Source organism: Brienomyrus brachyistius, chromosome 4 (assembly GCF_023856365.1).
Source record: "Brienomyrus brachyistius isolate T26 chromosome 4, BBRACH_0.4, whole genome shotgun sequence".
NCBI classification, from domain to species: domain Eukaryota; kingdom Metazoa; phylum Chordata; class Actinopteri; order Osteoglossiformes; family Mormyridae; genus Brienomyrus; species Brienomyrus brachyistius.
The window spans coordinates 15,306,583-15,331,915 of record NC_064536.1 but is presented as its reverse complement, the minus strand read 5'-3'; the positions used below and the strand labels follow the sequence as shown (position 1 = coordinate 15,331,915).

The 25,333-nt window shown below is 44.6% G+C and overlaps 1 protein-coding gene across 4 annotated transcripts; it reads left to right on the top strand.

The window, feature by feature from the left end:
* Positions 1-1,583: 1,583 nt before the first annotated feature.
* LOC125740278 (macrophage mannose receptor 1-like) lies at positions 1,584-23,237 on the top strand. 4 transcript variants are annotated; one of them, XM_049011201.1, is made up of 31 exons: positions 1,584-1,816; positions 2,563-2,952; positions 3,372-3,545; positions 3,696-3,851; positions 4,450-4,566; positions 4,671-4,814; positions 5,433-5,615; positions 6,445-6,602; positions 6,717-6,827; positions 7,494-7,609; positions 7,693-7,841; positions 8,053-8,252; positions 8,443-8,558; positions 9,143-9,263; positions 9,521-9,662; positions 10,238-10,276; positions 10,382-10,545; positions 11,652-11,731; positions 11,817-11,917; positions 12,025-12,164; positions 12,300-12,414; positions 14,235-14,374; positions 14,521-14,556; positions 15,421-15,541; positions 17,171-17,400; positions 18,371-18,536; positions 19,549-19,689; positions 20,565-20,681; positions 20,843-21,004; positions 22,234-22,266; positions 22,698-23,237. In XM_049011201.1, the coding sequence occupies exons 1-31, from the start codon at positions 1,750-1,752 to the stop codon at positions 22,925-22,927; spliced, it is 4,359 nt and encodes a 1,452-aa protein (XP_048867158.1). In that variant the 5' UTR covers positions 1,584-1,749; the 3' UTR covers positions 22,928-23,237. The 4 variants fall into 4 exon arrangements, with proteins under 4 accessions (XP_048867158.1, XP_048867159.1, XP_048867157.1 ...); XM_049011202.1 differs by having other exon boundaries at positions 3,693-3,851; positions 8,443-8,559; positions 9,192-9,263; XM_049011200.1 differs by having other exon boundaries at positions 1,585-1,816; positions 3,693-3,851; positions 5,436-5,615.
* Positions 23,238-25,333: the final 2,096 nt, after the last annotated feature.

The window sequence follows — 25,333 nt, the reverse complement described above, 5'->3', positions numbered from 1 at the left end:
TCCTTTCTGAGAAGCATCAGTCACTGTTCAGATTTTCAGACAGAAGTTATCGTCAGATGTTTCCCCGAAAGGCTTTGTTCCTGTCAGCAAACTACACTGGCATCGCCTCACTCAGGTGACTCACTATATTGCAGCACTTCGCTAAACGAAGCGTCAATTAGTGGTGCTCTTGGGTTTCAGCAATCAGCAAGCTGAGCAGCAGAGGGACTGAATATCATGACACTCTTCCTCTGTATCTATTATCCATCCATCCATCCATCCATCCATCCATCCGGGGTCAGGTCACAGAGGGCAGCAGTCTAAGCAGGGATGCCCAGACCTCCCTCTCACCAGCCACCATCTCCAGCACCTCCAGGGGAATACCAAGGCCTTCACAGACCAGCCCAGAGAAATAATCTCTCCAACGTGTCCTGGGTCCACGCCAGGCCTCCTCCTGGTTGGACATGCCCTGAAACACCTCCCCAGGGAGCCATCCAGGAAGCATCCTAAACAGATGCCTGAACCACCTTAACTGACTCCTTTCGATGTGGAGGAGCAGCAGCTCTCCTTTGAGCTCCTCTCAAATGTCAGAGCTCCTCGCCCTGTCTCTAAGGCTGAGCCCAGACACCCTGCGAAGGAAACTCATTTCTGCTACTTGTAGCTGCAATCTCATTCTTTTGGTCACTACCTACAACTCATGACCATAGGTGAGGGTAGGAATATAGATCAACTGGAGAGTCGAAAGGTTTGCCTTCCAGTTCAACTCCTTTACCACGACAGAATGATACATAACACAACATCCGCATTAACGCTGATGCTGCACTGATCTCTCTGTTGATCTCCCGCTCCCTTCATCCTTCGCTTGAGATATTTAAACTCCTGAGATACTTAAACTCCTCTTCTTGACACAGCAACTTCTCATCCAGCAGGAAAGGGCAGTCCTCCCATTTCTGGTTGAGAACTACTATATGGCCTCAGACGTGGAGGTGCTGATCCTCATCCTGGTATCTATCTATCTATCTATCTATCTATCTATCTATCTATCTATCTATCTATCTATCTATCTATCTATCTATCTGTCCGTCCGTCTGCCTGTCTGTCTGTCTGTCCTTGAATTCCTTCATAAAAAAGACCTAAAATGCTTGGCAGAATACCTTGTGCATTTCAAGATACTTGGGCCCATTTCTCACGTCTCGTTGAGTTTGCAGACCTTCCTGTCCTTGCATCATTTTTTTTTGCGCGGATTGCAGCTTGCAGCTTTGGAGTCTGACAAACTCCTTCCGAAGGCACTGGGCTCCTGTGACATATAGTGTGTAAATCTTGTGAAATCAAATGTATATACTTGAAAATTAACGAAGAAACCCAACTGGACTGGTATTCTGCATGTGTATCTTACTGTGAAAGGCTCCACACTCCATAATTTTTTAAATAATTATGCCATTTTCTGCGGAAATAAACACTGCACCACACATGTGCTACGGATCATCTGACGCCTCTGTCCGCTTCCCTCGTCTCATAGGTGGAAACTGAACATCTTCCCTTTTTCTGATCAGCTACATACTTCCTGACTAAAATAAATTCACAGGAAAAATATGCGTGTTGCTTAATATCAGTTTTGCGCAAAAAAAAGGTCAGCGGTATAATGCCACATTGTGTCTTTGTGTTTTTTTGAGGGGGGTGTCCACTCATCTCCACTTCTATTTAAGGGAGACGCAGACAGGTTCTTTCTCACATGGTATCAGGGGACTGTATTGAGTAAAGTCTTGGAAAATGATGCAGCCAAGACGTTTTGTGGTTTTATTCTTAATCTGCACCTGGGTTGCTGTTGCCGAAACAGGTAGGTCTCCTTCTAAGCCTTTTGAGAGTTTGATTTTCCGGCATGAAAAAATGTACATTTTCCAGACTAAGTTTTGGTATGGATTCAACGGATTTTTTCTAACTTTGCAATAATTCCTGGCAGCAGAAACAGCTTTAAATTCCTATACATTTACAGAATGTTACTGTAATGGTCTTTTTCTCATTCCTTAATATATATAATAAATATATAAATAGATATATAAAAATATTACTTAAATGTTGCAAATATTATTTACTATGTCGTTAAACAATGTCATTTGCATAATTTCAAATTTACCTCACTTTATAATATTATACACATATTAATCATCGTTCAAATTTAGTCTTCCTATTGAAAACGTGCTTTTTGCTGAATGCTGGGCAAATTCAAATACACAGTAACACATTTTGTTCGTCAATTAAATGTTTATTAAAACTACTTAGACTGAGTATAAAGATGAACAAGTTAGAAAAATAGTGTCTAACATCCTGTGGACAGAAATGCTGCAACCTACTGTTCTAAATCACGCAGTTTGCCCATCTAAGAGTATTCCCCAGATTTAATGTAATTTACAGCAAATAACTATAAGAAAATAACTGAGTAATGTAAGCTCTTCAGCAGTTTATTCCTTATAAAACTTCTTACAGTATACATCTGTCGGTTAATTCTCAGTTTCCTCCAAAACAATTGCCGGATTTCATTGTTCTTTTTGACAAAGACTAATAATAATGTTTCCTGCATCGTAGGCAGCCATTTCCAAATCTATCACGAGAGCGAGGGAAAATGTCTGGCAGTGATGAACGACGGCAAGTTGCAGCTGCTTAACTGCAACCGAAACTCTATGGCCCAGAAATTCTTTTGGGGGTCACAGCACCGCATATACAACGGCTACGCCAAACAGTGTCTGGTCGTGAAGGAATCCGCCAACTGGGCGACTGTAGTACTGAAAGTGTGCAACGAAAAGGAGGAGTTACAGAAATGGGAATGCAAGAATGACACCTTCGTGGACCTAAAAGATAAACGCTTACACCTGCACTATAAAACTTCCGTCCTGCATGTCTGCAATGACACGCAATGCACAAGTAAATGGAGAATTTATGGGACTACGGAGAGCATCTGCTCACAGCCACAGGAAGGTTTGTGCCTGATGGTTATCGAGTTACTACGGTCGAGACCGGAGGTACCCCCTCTTTGTGTGTGGATGTCCTTCGCGGGCCATCCTGCCGTTCTCCGGTTTCCTCATGGTCCAAAAATATCCTAAGGTGGATTGCGGTTGCAAAATTATCTGTAGGTGTGAATAGTGTGTGTGTGTGTGTCCCGTGATGGGTTCGTTTCCTGCCTTGCGGCTGGAGCCTCAGGTATAGGTTTAGGGGCCCCGCAATCCTGCAGAAGGATGAGCGTTGTCGAAGATGGAATTACTGAATAATTCAGCTGCTGGGCACCAGATGGCGCTCATAGCCAGTTTTATAACCAGTTGTACGCTGCGCTTTAGCACTTCCTTCGCATGCAACCAGTGAATGAAAAGTGGTGAATTTCAGCTCTGGTTTTCTTGCAGATCTGTTTACCATTTTGGGGAATTCTCAGGGGAAGCCTTGCATGTTCCCCTTCAAATATGAGAACAGTTGGTACACAGAGTGTACGACGCGCAACAAGGCCAGCGACGAGCCGTGGTGCGCTACGGTCACTGACTATAACGATGACCAGAAGTGGGGGTTGTGCCCATCGAAATGTGAGTGTCTTCCTATCATATAACCCCTGCTTTAGATGAGCTCCTAGGTAGTGGTTTGGGCAAACCAGTACCCACCTCAAGTTCCAGCCCCTTCACATACAAAGGAAGCCACTCATTCTGTCTATTTGTTGTGTTCCTTCTTTCCAGCAGCTACCAAGCACTGGGACCAAAACTCAGTAAATCAGGATTGGTACCTGATCAATCCTAGTGCTCAGCTGAAGTGGCATCAGGCCAGGATGAGCTGCAGACAGATGGGGGCAGACCTACTGAGTATTCTCGAGCCTCATGAGCAGAACTTTATCTCAGGTACTCTTAACCTCAGGCACTGCTCATTTCAGGTACTCTCAATCTTGGGTATTTTTAATCTCAGGTACTCTTAATCCCGGGATCTCTTAATCTCAGGTACTTTAAATATCAGATGCTCTTAATCTCAGGTGCTTTTAATATCAGATGCTCTTAATCTCAGGTACTCTTAATCTTGGGTACTCTTAATATCAGATACGCTTAATTTTGAGTACTCTTAATCCCAGCATCTCTTAATCTCAGATGCGCTTAATATCAGGTACTCTCAATTTCAGGTATTGTTATTCTTGGGGTTCATCACCTATTCTTGATGATGATATTTGTCTGCCTTTTGGGCCTTGTGTGGCCTCTCGAGGAACACAGTGTGTTGTAATTAAATAGCCCATCTTCTAGTGTGACCATCAAAAGATGGATATTTTAGTAAAGGAGGAATTTCCGAATACTGCTTATATGGATCAGAAACCTGAGGTTAGACATGCCCTTATTCCAATGACACAGCAGTCAGTCAGTTAAACACACAGTTGGTCGATTAAACACAACTATGGCCGAAAAGTGCTTAATTTGTGTTTTGTGTAAAATTCATATGATGTCCTCCATCTAGGACTGAGCCAGAAACACAGTTCTGCCCTTCTTTGGATTGGACTAAACAGTCTGTCATCTGGAAATGGCTGGCAGTGGGTTGATGGGAGACCTTTTCGGTACTTAAACTGGGCTCCTGGTAAGTGTCACGGGGACGGCAAAGGGCTTACACTTATCAGAATCTTATAACCTTCTGATCCTGATGCCTCTACTCTGTGTTGTCTGTCTTTCTCCCCCCTGAAGGGCACCCATCTTCTACTCCTGGGTATAACTGCGGCATCGTGAACACGGGGAGAGCATCCTTCTGGGAGACCAGCGACTGCTCGCAGGTCACGGGGTATATCTGCCGCAGATCAAGCTCCAGGGGAATCCCCACCGTTCATCCAGGTAACAGTCACATGCCTCGAAACGACCATCGATACCAAGTACAAATACTCAACCATGTGACCGGCAGAACCGTTCTGCACGCGGATCCGTTCAGAGTAAGACTGTAGATGTGGAGATGGGGAGTAGCGTCTTGTCATATGTGTGTGTTTAGTGGGGTGGGGGTGGGGGTGGGGGGGTTCAGGGATGATTTGGTCCCTATCAGTGTTGAATCCAATCCTACACCCTTGATTCAGAGGTTGACTAGTCACTCTGTTTTCCTTCCCTATTAAAATGAAGGTGTTGTTTACCCTTGTCTTATAAAACTGTAGCGCTCATTGTGTTGTGTTTTGTATAACTGTTCTGATGCTTTGTTTTTACCATGTTTTGTAACATTGTACAGCTTTTTCTCCAGCACTAACTTGCACTTCTTACTTGTCATTAATTGGAAGCTCAGCCTAGCTGCTCAGTTGACTCCTTAACAGCTCAATGTGTGTGATGCATCATTTGCCTTGCTTGCATGTGACTTTGGACAAAGGCATCAGCTAAACTAAGCGGCAATCCTAGCAGCCAAGCCGACCCTAACAACCTTGGTTTCATTGAGGGGTCAAATTTGTAACGTCTCCTCCGTTTTTTTCCCAGCAGACGGGAACTCCTACAGATGCCCCAAGCACTGGCTAACATACCGGGACCAGTGCTTTGACCTACGGCGCTTGAAGAAGGTGTGGAAGGAGGCCTTGGCAGAGTGCCGCAGGGACGGAGGCGACCTCGCCAGCATCCACGACATCGCAGAGCAAGACTTCATCATTTCGCAGCTCGGATACCGTGAGTAAACACATGAATAAAATATAGAGAGCCCTCTGTTAGCCGTGCACCTCGGTCACACCACACAGACTGCATACCGTCTGGAATATGGGCTGCGTCTCATCAGCAGGAAGGCAGAGAGTTACCAAGAAGAAGGTCCTATTTTTTGGCAGATTACGTCATATGATCGGTCATTGTAGTGGAATGGAAATGGGAACTTGGGGGAGTTTCTTTGCCTCGTCTATGGGTTTTATTACAGAAATACAAGTAAATCAAAGTTTCTGTCTCTATCACTAGTACCTAAGAGTTTAGAAAACACCCTGTGCTACAATAATAAATAAGGCTTGAGTAGCATATTTTATGTATGATATCAATACTGCGTTCTATTCACCTCGGAGGTCGGAAGTCAGAGCTGGGAATGACGTCACCACGTTTCAGTACTTCAAGTCGCAAAGCTATTTAGCAATATTAGCCCAAGCCGGGTTCATTGTTAACCACTGTTAGCAATACCAGTGCATAACAATGCAATTTATTTGGCGCATACAAACACCATAGTAATAAGTCCATAAAAGATGCACGGTACGATTTAACAAGACACAAAAAATACATAAGTGGAATTAAACAGTATGTGACTACAGCTTTCACTTTTGTTGATGAAGGGAGCTGCCATCTTGAATTCTGTGGTCGGGGCTGCAGTGGATCCTTCGACTCTCTGAGTTTCCAGTTTAAATTTCAGTTTAGCGACTCAGAAATTCCAACTTCCCAGTTCAAACGGAACACAACATAGGAGTTCTTACTAGAACAGGTGTAAATAAGTAGACAAAACTTGAGATGGTCCCTTTGAACTCAGTTCCGACAGACAAACTGTGGATTGGCTTAAACGACCAGAAGATTCAACAGTTGTTCGAGTGGAGCGACGGCTCCGCGGTTACGTTCACCAAGTGGGAGCTGGACGAGCCGTCCCACGTCTCTGTCCTAAAGGAGGACTGTGTGCTGATGAGAGGGGAGGTAGGCTCGCCTCTCCGGGCTCTTTTTGGCCCCTAGTGGTTGATGAAGGTACTTCTGAATATAACTGGGAGGCCGCCATGCAGCGTTGAGAGAATCCCACTCTTCTGTTGCTAGGAAGGGAAGTGGGCAGACGACAACTGCGAGAATGATTTTGGGTTCATCTGTAAGAAAAAGGCTGAAGTTGTCCCTGGGGGGTTGGTAACAACAGCTCCAGGCTGCAGTGAGGTGAGAGAACGGGTGCAGACTTCTGTAATGTGAAGTGTTTCAGACAGGTAACAGATTTAAACAGGTATCAAATGGTAACGCTTTCCCTTATCTGCACCTTTATAATGCTTTCATTATGCATTCATAGAACATTCACTACACCTTCATAATGCCTTTATAATGCAATCATTGAATATCCATAAGCATCCATCCATTTTCCAAGCCGCTTATCCTACTGGGTCGCGGGGGGTCTGGAGCCTATCCCGGAAGCAATGGGCACAAGGCAGGGAACAACCCAGGATGGGGGGCCAGCCCATCGCAGGGCACACTCACACACCAGTCACTCACACATACACACCTATGGGCAATTTAGCAACTCCAATTAGCCTCAGCATGTTTTTGGACTGTGGGGGGAAACCGGAGTACCCGGAGGTATGCAAACTCGACACACATGTGACCCAGGCGGAGACTCGAACCCGGGTCCCAGAGGTGTGAGGATTTAATGCAGTTAAAGCATTATCCAATAAATATTAGCATAAAAGTAAAAGTTTGTCCAAAACCAAAACTTTACATACATTGTACATTCTCTGAACATGACAAGTTCAAAACTACTATGTTTGTTTGTTTTTTTCCAAGTAAAATGATCACCCATATTTTTAATTCAACCTCCTGCTGTGTTACATCAAGGGCTGGACCAGACATGGGTCATTCTGCTACCAGATAGGTTCAGAAGAAAAAACCTTTGAAGATGCGAACCAGGATTGTTTGAGCAAGGATTCCCATTTGGTTAACGTTGCAAGCAGGTTTGGTCGCCGTTCTAAAAATAAAAAAATTTGTTCTCATGTGCTTTTTGGCACGTTCCACATGTTGAGCCCTTCCCTCTCAGGTTCGAGAATGCTTTCCTCACTAGCTTGGTGGGACTGAGGCCTGAGAGGTATTTCTGGATTGGACTGTCTAACAAGGACCAGAAAGAAACGTTTGTATGGACCAGCTCTGCAAATGTCAGGTTCACGCACTTTGGGCCAGGGCTGCCAGGTACCATTCATGAATTCTCATAGATCACACGCCCTTGTGATTCTGGCCTATATCTGGGGTCCTGTGTCTTGACGTCGCTATGATACCATCATGCTCATTTCAGACTTTTGGAATTTTTAAAGCAGGCTTTTTATTGTATTAATAGACATTATGAGCCACTAGTGATCTCTGTTTGACTGACTTACATATTTTTTTAATTCTCTGAATAAAGGTCAGCAGCAGGGTTGTGTTGCCATGATGACCGGTACTGCCGCTGGCCTATGGGATGTCTTGAGTTGTACCAGGGGGGAAAAATATATCTGTAAGACTTTGGCTCAGGGGGTGGAGCCAACCACTGCCCCGCCCACCACAGCGCCGGCCAGATGCGCTGATGGCTGGAAACCTTTGGGGATGAGGGATTCCTGTTACAAGGTATAGAATGCATTTCTCTTAGTGGGGGAAGTTTTGTCTGCAGATAATGACCTTGGTGTGGCTTCTTCAACGACTTTTAAGTTCTACATGTTATGATGAAGCACTAATCAGTTTCAGATGTTTTTTTTTCCCAAGTTGAGAGTGTTTCAGCTGTTTTTGGGTGACACCCACGGGTCCTTTGTGTTTTAAGGTTTACAAAAGATATCGTGATGGCAGGAAGACGTGGTTTGAGTCTCAGAAATACTGCAGAGACATTGGGGGAGACCTTCTTAGTATTCACAGTGAACTGGATGTTAAACATATGAGGTAATTTTTCACTCCATTGATCTAATGTGCGTTCTAGTCCCCTACCACCCAGGTTATCTTTTGGGACTGTGTTCCACTGTCAAGGTGATGTGAAGCAATTACCTTTTGTTTTCAATTTCAGTTTAGTTTTTATTAGTTTTTAAAGTGGGGTTGCTAGCTTAATTCAGTTTAGTTTTTTGAAAATGCCTATTTGTAGTTTAGTTTTTATTAGTTTTATTTTTTTTAACATGAGGTGTTTGTCAGAGGTTTAGTTCACATATATCAGGAAAAGTTTTGTCGTTCGTACGCGTAAAAGTGGCGTAGCTAAATAATTAAAGAAATCATCTACCTGCAGCCTTGTATAAAATAAACTGACAAAAATAAACACTGAAGATATTTTCTCAGTAATTTATTTTGTTTTAGTTTAGTTTTGTAAATATACAGTATAGTTTCAGGTAGTCATAATTTCTTCGTGAAGCATCACTGTTGTTTTCATTTTTGATAGTGAAAATAAATTCAAATTCAGTTTTCGTCATTTCGTTAGTTTTCGTGAACGATAATAATACTAACGTGAAGTTCTAGCATATTCTGTCTTGGATGCACAGGGACTCAGACCCTTATGACATGGATGATTTCTCGCTACATTGGTCATGGCCGGACACAGCTTGGATCGGGCTCAGCGCTCTTGATCCTACTTCCGGATTTGTATGGAGCGACGGATCCTCAGTGAGTTTTCACCTCTTTCAAGTGCTGAAACAGGGTGACACAGTGGTTCGCACTGTTGCCGAAAACCTACGAGGCTGCCAGCCTCCTATTGCCATATCAGATATCTGTTCCTTGGCGAATTTCAGTGCCGAGTGAGATCAGCGTGCGTGGTAGCGTATGGGTAAAGAATTAGCAAAAGATGGTTTTGTTCTAGTGTGTCCCTGTCAACAATACGCTGTTTTGACACAGCACTGATTTGGTGTTGATTCTTCTTCAAGTCAGCCTTCGAAAACTGGGACGACGAAGAGCCCAACAATTACAACGGAGTAGAGCTTTGTGGGGAAATCTACTCGTACAATTTAAAGTGGAACGACCGCCACTGTGAGAGCCTCAACAGTTGGATCTGCCAGATTCGCAAAGGTACGTCCCCCGCCCTCCCACGCTCGCTTACCTCCCACTGCAAATCGTGGCGAGTTCTTTTTTTCTCATTTGCTCCGGGCACAAACCCGTGTGTGAGAAGAGAGCGCACGAAACTGGAATATTCTACTAAAGCAGCAGGAGGCGCTGTTGGCCTGGAGCCTCAGCGATAGTGCGTAAACTGAGGCACACGAACCTGAATTCTTCCAGTAAAGTATCTCACATTAAAAACTGATTTGGATGTGTAACTTTGATGTCAGTGATGTAGTTAACACCCCCCTTGGCTCTGGATGTAATCTCCACTAGTGCTATAGAGTAGTGTTTCCCAATCCGGTCCTCAGAGACCCAGAGCAGTCCATGTTTTTGCTCCCTCTCACCTCCCTACAAGACAGTCCACATTTTTGCTGGGAGCTGGAAGGGAGCAAAAACGTGGACTGTCTGTGGGTCCCCGAGGACCGGATTGGGAAACACTACTACTGAGCATTGATGTTGGAACGTAAACCTTGATATGTAACTTTTCATCATGTTTGATGGCAGTTATTTAAGCTAATTTAACTGTCTTCCACTCTAACTTTTAGGTGTGACCCCAAATCCCGAGCCAACTGACAGCCCACTAGGTAAGTCATGCCTGACGTTGACTGCTGTCGATGACTCTGGGTGGGCATTGATGAAGGCCTGACCCCTGATCCTTCCCGTTTTTGTCCTGACATGCCTCATGGCAGTGTACAACAAGACGGAGGATGGCTGGATCGTGTATGATGGCACAGAGTACTACATTAACCGCAATCTTCATTCAATGGAAGAAGCCAGGCAATACTGCCAGAGGAAGAGTGGTGACCTCGTCGTCATAAACGGCGAAAGTGAGAGGGTCTTCCTCTGGAAAATGGTAAGTAGGAAGTAAAGCAGTTAAGAAGTAATACAGTTAGGAAGTAATGTGGGTAGGAAGTAAAGCAGCTACAAAATAATGTAGGTGGGAAGTAATGCAGTTAGGAAGTAATGTGGGTAGGAAGTAAAGCAGTTAGGAAGCAATGTAGGTGGAAGTAATGCAGTTAGGAAGTAATGTGGATAGGAAGTAAAGTAGTTAGGAAGTACTGTAATGTAGGTAGGAAGTAATGCAGTTAGGAAGCAATGCAGTTAGGGAGTAATGTAGGTAGGAAGTAATGCAAGTAGGAAGTGATGCAGGTAGGAAGCAAAGTAGGTAGGAAGTAAAGCAGTTAGAAACTGGCAAGTATGGGTTTGTGTGAGTGTGCACTTTAAGTTAGTGTGTATGACAGCTTTACATCACTATTATACTTTACGTTAGTTAGAGAGCTAATACTGAGAGAGATAGACTCGTGCTCCGAATGCTGCTGTGAATGCTCCGAGTTCCTGCAATAAAACCGTGTTATAAAACAAACCACTGGCCGATCAATGTACAGGAACTAATGTAGGTAGGAAGTAATGCAGGTAGGAAGTAATGTCGTTTTAGATAAATCATTTTTCTTTCCAGCCATTTTATCAGGGGGTACCCTGAATCTAGTTCTAGATATTCCTATTCCTTGCCCTATTATACACACACACACACACACACACACACGTAGGGTATACCTATCCTTATGGGGCCCGCTCATTCACTTCTATGGGAAAAATGCTAACGCTAACTATGACAACCTTAACCCCCACCCTGCCCTAACCATATAAGTAACCAAGCAAAATACAAGAGTTTTTGCACTTTTAGTTTTTTCATAGCAGTCACTGACTTTTATAAAATAGAGTTTTCCCTTATGGGGACCAGGAAACCGGTCCCCATAAGGGAAAAAAACGGATATTTATCACGTTATGGGGACATTGTGTCCCCATAAGGATAGGTATACCCAGACACACACACTCACATTTGCACACACACAGACATGCATAACACTGGAGGATAAAATATATTGAGCAGGGAAAGTTGAAGTAAAGTCATAAAGTTAGAATCCCATCGTGGTAACACCTTTTCATTCTGTGTTTCAGATGACCCAGATGGAAACCTTTTATTGGAGATCCGGTCAATACTACATTGGTCTGACCATTGACCTTGACCAGTCCGTTCAGTAAGCATAGTCATGATTTGACACAAAAAAGACTTTTCTGTGGTTTTCATTTACAGCCATTTGCTTGACATTGACATTTTTGCAGGTGGATGGATGGATCACCCACGGTGTTCTTGGCCTGGGACAAAGACGAGCCTGGGTTTACCAATTACGATGAAAACTGTGTGGTCATGACTTCTGGGATGGGTAAATGAAAAGCTTTGTCGGTTCACGATGTCATGACCGTCTTTCCTGTGTTCTCACTGCAACTGGACGTGGCTGGCCATCTATGTAAGGTGTGTGTGCGTCTACAGGGTTCTGGATGAACACTAACTGTGGCAAGCCCATGCCTTCTGTTTGTAAGCGAGCCAGCGGGTCCCCCCCCAATGCCACTCTGCCCCCCCCCATGAGCAAGGGAGGCTGTGCACTTGGATGGACCCACTTCGATGGAAAAGTGAGGGGCCTTCAATACAATGGGGTTTACTTTTGTACCCTTGAAAGATTCTGTAGTGATGCTGGACCGTAGCAGTCTCTCCGTAGGACCGCCATGCTCCTCTCTCGTTTTCTGATCAAGTTGATGTCCACATAGTGCTACGGGTTCTTCGGGAAGAACTCAGAGGAGCAGAAGTCATGGGAAGACGCCCGGAATTACTGCATCATGAAGGAGTCTAGGTTGGCGTCCATCCTTAGTGAAGAAGAACAAGGTATGAATCTCGCTTCCACACCGACGGGGGGGCACATTTAGGTAACATCACCATGCTCTCAGCTATATCTGTGAACTTACCGGCAAATACCCTGGGAGGCACAGTGACGCAATGGCCTGGTCATGGCAGCAGCATAGTGACCTATGCGAAGGACCTTCAGGAAGCTGCAGAGGAGATGTTCCAGTGACCATCTCCCAGACCAACCAGGGCAGGCAGATGTCTAGCTCTTTTTCCAGATGTGAAGGTTCCCAGGGCTTGGGCTGTCCTCATAGATAGGGATCTGCCTGCCAGATGTTATTCCAGGTCCTCCAGCTTTGGATTGTGCTTTCGTCTGTACTTGCTGCTGCCTGAAGGAGATTATGTCTTTCTTTGCCTTGGGCTTTGTCTACTAGGGTCTTTATGAAGAAACCTAGGCAGGCTCGTCCTCAGGTGTGACTCTGCGATCTTACATCTCACTTTGTCAGCTTTCCATTTCCTGCACGTTCTTACCCCAGTTCCAGCTGCTGAAAATTTTGGGTCCCTAGGCTGCGAGGTAGACCAAGCCATCTGCAGATAGTGTAGCTCGTCTTCCTTTACTGGGACTCAACTGTACTAATGGGGACTGAATATATCAGCCAGGCAAATAATGTTCAGCCAGGCAAAGGGCCTGGTATAGCAGCAGGTAGCAATGTTGCTTTGCACCTTTACAGTCTTGGGTTCAAGGGTGGATGGTGCATTCATCTTCTACATATAGAGCACTTCTATACAATATTGCTTTTATTGTAAAACAGTATTTTTCAGCATCAATTATACTGAAAGAATGTTCAGGTAATAATCCATCCATCCATTTTCCAAACCACTTATCCTACCGGGTCGCGGGGGGACCTATCCCGGAAGCAATGGGCACGAGGCAGGGAACAACCCAGGATGGGGGGCCAGCCCATCGCAGGGCACACTCACACACCATTCACTCTCACATGCATTCCTACGGGCAATTTAGCAAGTCCAATTAGCCTCAGCATGTCTTTGGACTGTGGGGGGAAACCGGAGTACCCGGAGGAAACCCCACGACGACATGGGGAGAACATGCAAACTCCACACACATGTGACCCAGGCAGAGATTCGAACCCGGGTCTCAGAGGTGTGAGGCAACAGTGCTAACCACTGCACCACCATACCGCCCCTTCAGGTAATAATGTTATCGTAAAATGTAAAACATGGAAATAATGTTGTAGTTATTGATGTTATAGTAAGAGTACAGTGTGTTTTCTGCCAGCTTTGAGAAGACAATCGCATAATGTTGGCAAAAGCTATGGGAATATTGGTAAAAATTATGGGAATGAACGCAAACTGCATTTGATAATCTTCCCTGGTTGTCTGTGATGGACAGGATGGTGATTTCTGTTAGGGAGAAGTGGAATCTGTGCACCTCTTTATTAGTAGCATGGATCTTGATTTGGCAAGTTTGAAACTCATCCTCTCTTGTCCAGGTGATGATCTGATTGGGGGATATTGTGTGGCAGACCAAGTCAGGGGGCTTCTGCACTGTGCTAGTAAAGGCGAAGAGGATAACTTGACATAGTGCAGATGGTTCTCAAGCCAATCAGATATTTCTTACTTGTCGTAGAGCAGTAGTTCTCAAACTATGGTATGGTTGCCACTCGTAGCAGGAGAAGATATCAGTGTCTGTAACGTTTGGTCATATTGGGGGGGGGTTGGGGTGGATAGACCCAAGAGCAGCACAGCTGCGTGAGTCTGTTGATGAATCCCCTCGGCCTGACTCTCACTCACTGCCGATAAACTTTACTCTCACGATACTCACCCTGTGCTCTACTCAACAGTATTTTTGGTCAGCGAGTTGATCGACACACCCGTGGACATGTGGACCGGCCTGAATTCACAGAACAGAGATTCCCATTTCCTGTGGAGCGATGGGAAACCCGTCCAGTACCTGAACTGGGCCAAGGGACATCCCTATAATGTACGTCTTCACAAAGTGCACTTCCTTACAGTAAATGTACTGATTAGTAGACAGTATCATTCTATTGCTACTATGACATCATTCTAACTGGAGAAATATTTAGACATTTTTGTACTAACTGTAATTCTCTATTGGGGTCTTCTCAGGTTCCATACCATAGCCACCATGAATATTTTATGCAGGTATTGTGCCATTTTATTGCTCTTTTCAGACATGTGAATGAACGAAAGAACACATACTTTCTGCTTGCGGCTTAGCCACGTTTAATAGGCTCAGTCAGACCTTTTTCCCAGGAAAATAGCATGATTGGCCAGCTTCATGGCTTAATTTCCTGTGCTGTCACCCCACATCTCCAAGGTGTGGGATTTGGTTCCGATCTCCAGCTGTGCTTTTGTAGAGTTTGCATGTTCTCCCCAAGTGGGGGAAGTAAGGAATGGATTAAATCAAGAATGAATGTGTGTATCTTGGCAGCTTAATAGCCAGGGATTGACATAACTGGTAGGCAAGTACACATTCACCTTTATAAGCGATACGTGCAGCAATCGATTAATGTAACAGTGGGTGGGGCTCTCTACCGGGGGCTGGTCAGCCCCCGGCCGCCAGGGGTCCTAGGGGCCATGGCCTTGGCTCGTACGCGAGCGGGTTCGACTGCCTGTTGCCTCTGCTTCTCTGGGCCCGGTCTCTTCCATGCTCTTCGGGGGCTGTGGGCGTCCTGGGCCTGTCTCCACCAATCTCTGGCTCTTGAGGGGTGTGCTTGCGGCCTCCCACCCTCGCTATTCAGTTTTCATTTCACCACGCACACAACACACGCACACTAGCCTGCATCTCGCCTACACAATTGAGCACACATGTACGTATACTTGCACGCACCCATCCAAGCACACACTAAGATTTTATATGCTTGTATAGTTGTGTTCATTACATTAATCGGTTGCTGCACGTTTCGCTCTTAAAGGTGAATGCGTACTTGCTTACCAGTTATGTCAATCCCTGTTAACAGCGTGTCATTGAAGAACATGTAATGAAATGGGAATATCTGATCAAAGTTTCCACAGACTGGCAGCCCAAAATGCACACTCTTGTCCAGACATCCGGAGAACATGGTGGGGAAATGGAAGACAGCTTCGTGTTTGGAGAAACACGGCTTCATCTGCAAGAAGGACTCTGGTATGCTCTCTTTGGGACAGACGAGAAAACATGGAGGATTAGGCTAATATTAAGGGTTCACGTCCTCTGGACTGGCTGTTGGGTCTTCAGATTTGACTCTCTGGTGCATCTTTCACTGACACACCTTCACATCGGCAATTATTAATTTATTGCATAAATAAATTAAACTCCCTCTTTCACTCTGCCAAGTGACATAAAAGCAGCATCACAACTACGGTGGCTAGCTAGCTAAGATGGATTAAGACAAGATACACCTATGACAACCCTCCAGAATCATGTAATACTACACTTAGGCTGATTGGTGTCTCTAATTTGCCCATAGTGTAGGAATGTGTGTGTGTGTGTGTGTGTGTGCGTGGGTCAGATATACATTATATTGTGGGAACCTGTTATTTTGACATTGTGGGGAACGTTTTTTTTTTTCGTTCCCACAAGGGGAAATTGATTTAAAAAAAAAATCTGTGACTGCAATCAAAAAAATTAAAGATGCCAGAAGTAATTTGTTTGGTTATGGAGAGTTTCCACAAAGATATAGATACCAAATCTGTGTGTGTGTGTGTGTGTGTGTGTGTGTGTGTGTGTATGTGTGTGTGTGTGTGTGTGTGTGTGTGTGTGTGTGTGTGTTAGGGATGGGAACAATTCCTTGGTGAATTACGAGTCAAGTCCCGGGTCATTTGCCCTCAAGTCCAAGTCAAGTCCAAGTCTTTCCATCATTTTTACCATTGAGTCACAAGTCTTCAAATTTGAGTCGAGTTGTGAGTTCCAGCAAATTATCCCAGGAGACCTTGCATTCAACCAATTGAAAATGCAGACAGCAGAGAATTAAAATACACTGAAATTGAAATTATAAAATTAGCATTATGGTATCCAGAGGGGTACTTTAACCTCAAGACTTCTAAAGTCACAGGGTCCAAGCCGGGTCCAAGGCTCAAGTATTTGCCCTCAAGTCTTTCTATCAGTTTTGCCAAATGAAGACACCAGTCATCACATTTGTGACTCGAGTCTGAGTCAAATCAGGAGCCAGTGACTCGAGTCCCCTCCTCTGGTGTGTGTATGTGTGTGTGTGTGAGAGTTTCTGTGCCCAGTGTTAGTGGGGCATCCAGTCTAGACCTGTGTTGTACACTGCCTGAAGACCCTGATCAAGATAAATGGAGAAATCCTAATTACAAAATATGAAATGATCAGTGTGTTTGGGTGAGGGTGTGTAGAGGGTGCTTTTATAATGAAGCGTAGGCTACCTGCATTACATTCTACATATAATAATCCTTAGTGCCATAATGACAAAGTGTCTGAAAAATGAGTGTTAATAGTGCCCCAAGGGGAGTTATACCTTACCTATTAAAGGCAAAATATACAGAACGATGCATTTAATATTAAATACATTGCAACGGTGGCAGGTAAAATACTGTCTTAAAAATCCAGATGTGGGTGCATAAGGTATAAAAATTAGGCTGTCTGAAGCAGTGTTTCCCAGGCCTTGGGGTCTCCCAGACAGTTCATGATTTTGGAAACACAAACACTGGTTGGGAAACACTGGTCTAATGCAGTGGACATGTTAAGCAGCAGGAACAGCATAGCAGTTTTTTTCTGTATTTTGAGACTTTCTGCTGATTGGTTGTCCCGATTCAGATCCTGCAAGACCTATACCTACACCTGAGCCACCTGGAACTCAGCATAACATTGGAAATGGCACCCTGGTGGTGGTGCCAGAGCATATGGATTGGTACAGTGCCAATCAGCACTGCAAGGCGAAAACGGCTAATCTGGCTAGCGTGCCAGACATGCTAATCCAGTCCGTCTTACACCGGTTAGCCTATGAGCTCAAGCAACGCCTCTGGATCGGACTCAACACTAATGAGGTATTTGCAAAAAACGTGCTCCAATGTGTCTGGCCAACACAGAGGTAGTAACTCTGATCCTGGAGTGCCGGTATCCAACAGGTTTTCTATCCCACCTGATGAGTTAATATCTGCCTGAGATCAGGTGTGGTTCATCAGAGACCAGGTAGGTTGGAAGACATGGTGGATACCGGCACTCCAGGATCAGTGTGCCTACTCCAGGACTAAAGCAATCACCAGAGCTAAGTCACACCCAAACAACCTCAGCTGAGCACATGCAGATCTTATGGGCTTTGTGATGCCACTCTGGCTGAGAAGGATTCATCATACTTCACCAAACTGCTGCAGTAAAAATCTCTTATACTGTAAACAAAAAAAAAAAGAATTTAGCTGTTGGGGTACTCGTAATCAGAGGTGGAAATTTCAAGCCCAGAAAGTAAAAATCCAGTCCAAAATTTAGCTTCAACCAAGCATCTGAGTACTCTGTGACTGTGACTCTTTATAGTCAAGTGATTGGTTGAAACAAAATCTTGGATTGGATTTTTACTTTCTGGACCTGAAATTTCCACCTCTGCTCATAATAACAATGCCATCCATCCATCCATTTTCTGAAACCGCTGAATCCCGACTGGGGTCATGGGGGGACTGTAGCATATGCTGGGAACAATGGGAACAGGCAGGAACCAACCCTGGGCAGCCACCAACACACCGCAGGGCGCACACACTCACACGCACTCACACTCACACGCACACTCACACAACAGGGCTAATACCAATACATTAATAAGAATTAAATGCTCATTTAGACAAGAAAACAGCTTGCTCTGGCTGGACTCCTAAAGTCTTTTCAAACCAAAGGTGTGTTTTCCCTAAAAACCTTAATCTGATAAAGCTCTTAATTGTGGCTTTTTGGTGGTGAGCTGAAGCTCCTTGTGCCAGATATGATTGGTGTTTCCATCTGGTTAATTTCAGTAATTTTGTGTCTCTTTAGACTGATGGATATTTCAAATGGAGTGATAATTGGTTATTCCATTTCACTAACTGGGGCCTTGGTGAACCACGAAGCGACCTTCCTTGCGTGTTTGTGGACGTGGATGGGAAGTGGAAGACCGACCATTGCAATGGCACCTATCACCCTGTGTGCAAGACCTGGTCAGGTAACGTCCTGCTGCCAACTGTGGGTTACCTACCTGGTGTTTGACAAACAAGTCAGCTGGATGCCTGGCTTCAAAATGTCCTGCCTGACTGTAATTTTTGGAGAGAACATCAATAATATAAGATGCATGGGTGCAAACACATAGTGCGGAAAAAGAAGACAAGGTGCAAAACAGTGCACATGGTGCAAACACACAGTGCAGAAAAAGAAGACAAGTTGCAAAACAGTGCACATGGTGCAAACACGTAGTGCGGAAAAAGAAGACAAGGTGCAAAACAGTGCACATGGTGGAAACACATAGTGCAGAAAAAGAAGACAAGGTGCAAAACAGTGCACATGGTGCAAACACACAGTGCAGAAAAAGAAGACAAGTTGCAAAACAGTGCACATGGTGCAAACACGTAGTGCGGAAAAAGAAGACAAGGTGCAAAACAGTGCACATGGTGGAAACACATAGTGCAGAAAAAGAAGACAAGGTGCAAAACAGTGCACATGGTGCAAACATGTAGTGCGGAAAAAGAAGACAAGGTGCAAAACAGTGCACATGGTGCAAACACATAGTGCAGAAAAAGAAGACAAGGTGCAAAACAGTGCACATGGTGCAAACACGCAGTGCGGAAAAAGAAGACAAGGTGCAAAACAGTGCACATGGTGCAAACACGTAGTGCGGAAAAAGAAGACAAGGTGCAAAACAGTGCACATGGTGGAAACACATAGTGCAGAAAAAGAAGACAAGGTGCAAAACAGTGCACATGGTGCAAACACAACTCTGTACTCGGCTTTATCCACTATATCTGTAATGTGTGTTTGTGTATATACACCAAAACATTATGAGCACCCAAATTTCTGTTTATTTATATTGGGTAGCAATGGTAGAAATGCACACAGAGTTTCAATGTACATGTGTATTATGTCTGAGGAATGTGGGGAACCATGTTGTATTGGTTCGCACTGGAGAGTAGGTCGGCTTTTAGCGTGTAGAACATGACTGTGACCGCTGTGTCTCTGTGTAGGTACCATTCCCACACATCCACCGCAGATTCCCGGCAGGTGCCCCGATCTGGAATGGATCCCCTTCAGGGGGCACTGCTATAAGATAGAATCCTCCTCTGGTGGCTCGTGGGCCTACGCTGCCACGGAATGCCGCAAATTAGGTATAAACGGCTTCGCTCTGCATCCTCCTACTGTGAGCTGGATATTGAGAGCTTTTATAAATCCTATCAAAATTCTATATTCTTCAGTTTAAAAAGTCTAGTAATCTCTAAATTACCCATGATGTGTGATTGTGTGCCCTGCAATGGACTGACACTCAGTCCAGGGTGTACCCCAACCTTCTACACAGACTCCAGGCCCGTTACCATGCTGACCAGGATAAGCAGTTGGAACATGGGTAAAGGGATAGATTTCTAGTAGCAACAGCAGTTAGGGTAGTGCTTCACATTAGCTGCATCTTGTTGAATGTATTTGTAGAACATTTATAGGCTGCATGTATGTGTACCTTAACATCCAAACATGCCTTTAATATACATTAATAACAAACATTAAATGATTATACAGTTATAATGTTTGTTATCATATAATGTATGGTATTAAGGTATATTGCTGCTGTTTGTTGGATTTTATGCTATACTTACATGCTGCTTATGAATGTTATGTGAATGCATTATAAAGGTGCACTGAATGTTCTATGAATGCATTATGAAGGTGCACTGAATTTTCTATGAATGCATTATGAAGGAGCACTGAATGTTCTGTGAATGCATTAATATGGTGCACTGAATGCTCCGTGAATGCATTATGAAGGTGCACTGAATGTTCTATGAATGCATTATAAAGGCATGAAGGTGCAGTTGATGTAAAGTGTTACAGCATTTAATGTAGCACTGCATATTATTTAGCAGCAATAGTAGTATCCCTGTTTCGGTTTGTTGTGGCATTCTCCCACGTGTCTGACTGCTCAGGAGATGCTTTCGCGCAGCAACACTGGCCAAAGGGCGTGAATGAAGGCTCAGCATGTTCTCTCCAACAGGAGCGTCCCTGGTGACCATCACAGATCCGGTGGAAAACAACTTTTTATACAGCAATGTGGAGCCTATTAGGCGGCCGAACTGGCAGTACTGGATCGGCCTTTACCTGAATTATCAAGGTAACCGGAAGAGCAGTGGTGGCAAGGTCATATGGGTGTCACCGTGGCGATGGACCGTGATGTGGACGGCTCATTCAAAGGCTGATACACGTGGATATTTTCATAGTAACCTGTTCATATATTTCTTGCGTAAACGTGTGTTTCTTGTTTCTTGGTCACAGGGCAGTGGGTGTGGTTTGATGACAGTCCAGTGGACTACACGAACTGGGAGGATGCATTTGTGGCCACAGACCGTATCTGTGCATTTTTGAACCCCTTCACCTCCAAGTGGGGCATGAGCAGCTGTTTAGGCAACGAATACTACATCTGCAAGGTGGACAAAGGTGGGCAGTGATAGCAGAGCACCCTCTACTGGCCAGAGACATAGCTGCAGGCCTGATGATGAACCTTGACTGTGTGATCTGACTTTAAACATTTCAGTTTAAGTCTGCTGGGTTTCAGCATGTAAAGAAACTCGCATACTTTTGGTAACGTTGTTTGTTGTTTTGGTATAAAATACATCTGGGTGTGATATACCCTCTGATAAATAAAAGTAAAGATATACGTAAATATGCGCTAATTATCTGAGGGTAACTCTTCATAGAACCAACAACCTGTGTTTTTCCCCCATACATTTTAAGTAATCTTCAACAACAGGGCTAGAAAGAGTTATAATAGCATATAAAATATTGAATGAATATTACAAGATTATATCCTGGGTTGTTTCCTGCCTCGTGCCCATAGCTTCCAGGATAGGCTCCAGACCTCCCATGACCCAGAAGGATAAGCGGTTTGGAAAATGAATGAATATTACACAAGGGTCATTCCACTTAAATTCATCAAATGGCATTCGCATCACCATTTTTTGATTTTGATGAGATCTAACATGTGAAGTACATTATTATAGTTGTAATTTTTCTCTTTGAGAAATAGCGCCTTTTCACCAGCCCAGGTAGCAAAAACCTATTTTTCCTTATGAGTTGTGGCTTTTTATTCCAACAGTCACACAGCTTAGCTATGGCTCTTTGGAATCTCAAGCAGTACAGGAGCACTCTTCCACTGTATGGTGAACTGTTACGTATGTCTAAGATTTGTTTTTCAAAGTCTTCAACTTGCAAACTGCATATTCTGCTATATCCAGTTATGAAAAAAAAAATATTGAAGGTTTTGGAATAACTTTCAAAATTTTTTTATATTGAAATTCTCATCTATTATATATATTTGTTTGTATACTTATGGTTAAGGTTAGGGCTGGGTAGGGGTTAAGGTTGTCATATTGGGATTAGTGCTTTCTCCATGGAGAGTCCCCACAAAGATATAATTACAAACCTGCGTGTTTATGTGTGTGTGTGTGTACTACTTGTATAAAAAACATTGGTCTGTTAACTTAATCTTCATGAGATAAGCAACACAAAGCAAGTTCAGTGAAAAGTCAGAAATGGTGGTGCAAAAACACTTCAATTAAAAACTGAATTACAGTGGAACGGCCCATAAATTATATGAGAAGAGGGATATATACATTATTATATACATTCAGATTTCGTAAACTGATTTAGCATCCATTTCATTTCAGTTATACAGCCCCCGGTGACTCCGTCCATAACAGGTGAGATGCTCCTCTTTTGTTCATGATTCCTTCGTTTAGTGGTGCACCTTCCCTGTCCATGAAGGGGTGTCTCAAAAGAGGAGAGCGACCTTTTGCTTCCCGCCCCTACGATTGCTACATATCTCCCGACTCCCCCAGGAAGACACCATTTCACTCTGCCTGTCTTGCCGCAGCCGGTGTAGTCATGGTAGCGGACCTGCCTGTAATTTGCGGGCTACCTGCTGAAATGATACGTTTCTAAGATGTATGACACTTTGTCACAGATCTCGTTTTATTTAGCACAGAACTTGTTAACCAAAATGCTAATGCCTATCCGCCTTCACTTCCTGTGCGGAGATGAAAAGCTGCACAATATGGGATGTGAGGTGCGGCCAATGGCCGGGCAATTCTGTGCTCCTGTTGGAATATCCTTGCGTTTCCCCCCCCTGTAGTTCTTCCCAGGCACGGCGGTCCCCATGTGTACACCGGTATCATCGTGGTGGTGCTTGTCCTGCTCGTTGCCCTGGCGGGGCTGGCCTTCCTGTTCGTCCGCAGGAGGGGGGGTGCCACAATCACAGTCCCACCCAGCTTTGAGAACATGCTGTACTTTGGCTCGCACCGCAGACCTGACGTGGACATCTTGACCAAGAATATGGAGGTCCACCCTGAGGGGAGCCAATGAGAGATTTTGTGGGGAAATTGTGGCACTGAGTCCACTACATCTCCCGCAAACATGCTCACATTTTACCAGTCTTTTCCGTGTTCTTCTGACTCTGATAAGCTCATGTACATAGCGGGTTAGCAACTAAGCTAACACGGCACTCCGATTTACGGCATTTTTCGATTGTTTTGTAAATGCTTCTTGTTAATGCTGGTACGTGGCTCTCAGGACCGTATAATCTTCGGCAAATGGAATATGTACACATTAAATATGACAAACCAGTGCCTGGTCCTCTTCTCCCTCTGGTGAAATAAAAGCATTAAACGGTTAATTGATTGATTGATTAATTAAATCTCACAATGAGGGTTTAAGGTCAGCTGAGTGCAGCACTCAAGACTCATTTATTTAGCCCTGATTTTGCGGTGTATTCAGTATTCATTTTATGGAAACTGGAAAGTGATTTGAGAATTGAGTTCACGTGACACGTTTCTTCAAAGTCTGTGATTCTTAGTCTGTGTTAGGAGACCCCAGTTGGTGAGAAATTCCTAAGCAAAAAAAAAAAGATAGAAAGAGACAATGGGTCACTCTGGGCATAATAAAACCTACTGCGGGGGGTGAAACAAAGAATTCTGCTTCGGTTTCCTGTTTCCCATAATGCACTAGTAGAATTTTAGGGGCAGATACACCAGACATGGAGAATTGCTCTAATCTGGCTGAGTTTGTATGTGGGGAAGTGTGTAAACCGTGCCGTCATACAGTATGCCTGCAGTTGTGCTTGTACAGTGGGGATCAGTGTAATCTCTCAGACTGTGTGTTTGTAGGTAGCAGTCTAACCTGCCTGCGTGTCTCTCTCTGTGAATGTGAGCCCACAGTGAGATCATTATAATCTGATTTTGTGTCTGTGCCCTAATTTGACTATAGGCACATGGGTGTAATGGGGATACATTCAACAGGGGCTTATGGTAGGAAAATTAGTTAACATCTTCATACTCATCTTCCTCATCATCATCATCATGCTGCTTCTCCTGGTGAGGGTTGTGGCACGAGCAAACCCCAGCAGACCACAGGCTTTAGCTTGATCAAAGGGATCCCCAGGTGATGCTGGAATCGAAATTGTCTGTCTCGAATCCTCCGGGAAACTCCACCCCTGGGTCTGGGGGAGGATGACCTGCCATCCTTTATGACTGCTTATCCAGTCAGAGTCTCCTTCATTCAAGGCTGATCCTCCATACCTGGGGCTTCATGGCATTGACGTTCACATAGGTGGACAGCCAAAGGAAGGCTTCAAAACCCAGGAACTTCCTCGTGCTACCTTCACGATTCATACACTTGAAGTATCCAGGCATCCACACTTACTGGTGCCATTTTTTGGCTCAACTGAGATGTTCCATGTCTCTATACAGTGTTGCTCTCAGCATTGAGGCGTAACATCCTTCGAGAGGCCGTGGTCTTTCCACATAATCCTGTTTCGATCAACTCTTTCGTACTCATCTGCCATAGTTACAGAACTTGGCCTGGATTTTAGGTAATCTAAATTCACATCAAGCATAAACAAAGGGGTGGAATGAAAGGAGTAGGAGAGAGAGAAATGGAGAGAAGTTGGAGAACAGAAGGAGGAGAAGAGGCAATTAAGGTAGATGAAGCTCTAGACTCGATAGCGTTCCCTGATCTACATCATTATGCCACTTCTTCATTGGCTGTCAGGGTACCTGGTACCCTGCGGGGGTGCTGTCATGACAACAAGGGCTGGGGGCAATGCAGTTATCAGTCACTAAGCAGCCCCACCCTCCTCATAAAAATGAACGACAGGAGGCGATGGTAAGAGTGGGACAAACTACTTTTTTGCAAATGCTGTAAGGAGAAATTAGTAAAATATGCTAAGATATAACATTAAAGATATGTGGAACAGATCCTTTCAAAATCATTGGGAGGTTCCCACCCCACCTCACAAGAACAGCAGCTGTTTACCCATAACCCTCCACTGTAGAGTGCCTCCCCCCCCCCCCCCGAGTGCACATCTTTACATCCTCATAAGCTCTGGCTTGGCAGCTCAGGAAGGCGTGCAGCCACCAGCTCGCTTTCCTGGGCGAAGAGGTCCAGCGAGGTGCTACGCATCTGTGCCGGTCAAGCAGGCATGTAGAGGGGAAAGGGTCAAGGCGGAGGAAGAGGAAAGGGAAGAGGAACATGAAGCTCCCGGCTTCCTCCTTTCCTATTTGCAGTGGAGGGGCTGGAGGACGGATCTCGCTGGGACTGTGTTTTGCTGGCGCAACTTCTGCTACGTCCTACACGTTTAGGATCCCTGGTCAGGTTTAACTGGACACTTACAAATGGGACTGTGGATCTGGAAGGCAGGGGTGTGACCCCCCCCTCCCATGGATGACCCTCACAGAGCTGTACCCGACAGGTAGAGGTGTGAGTCTCCAAAGT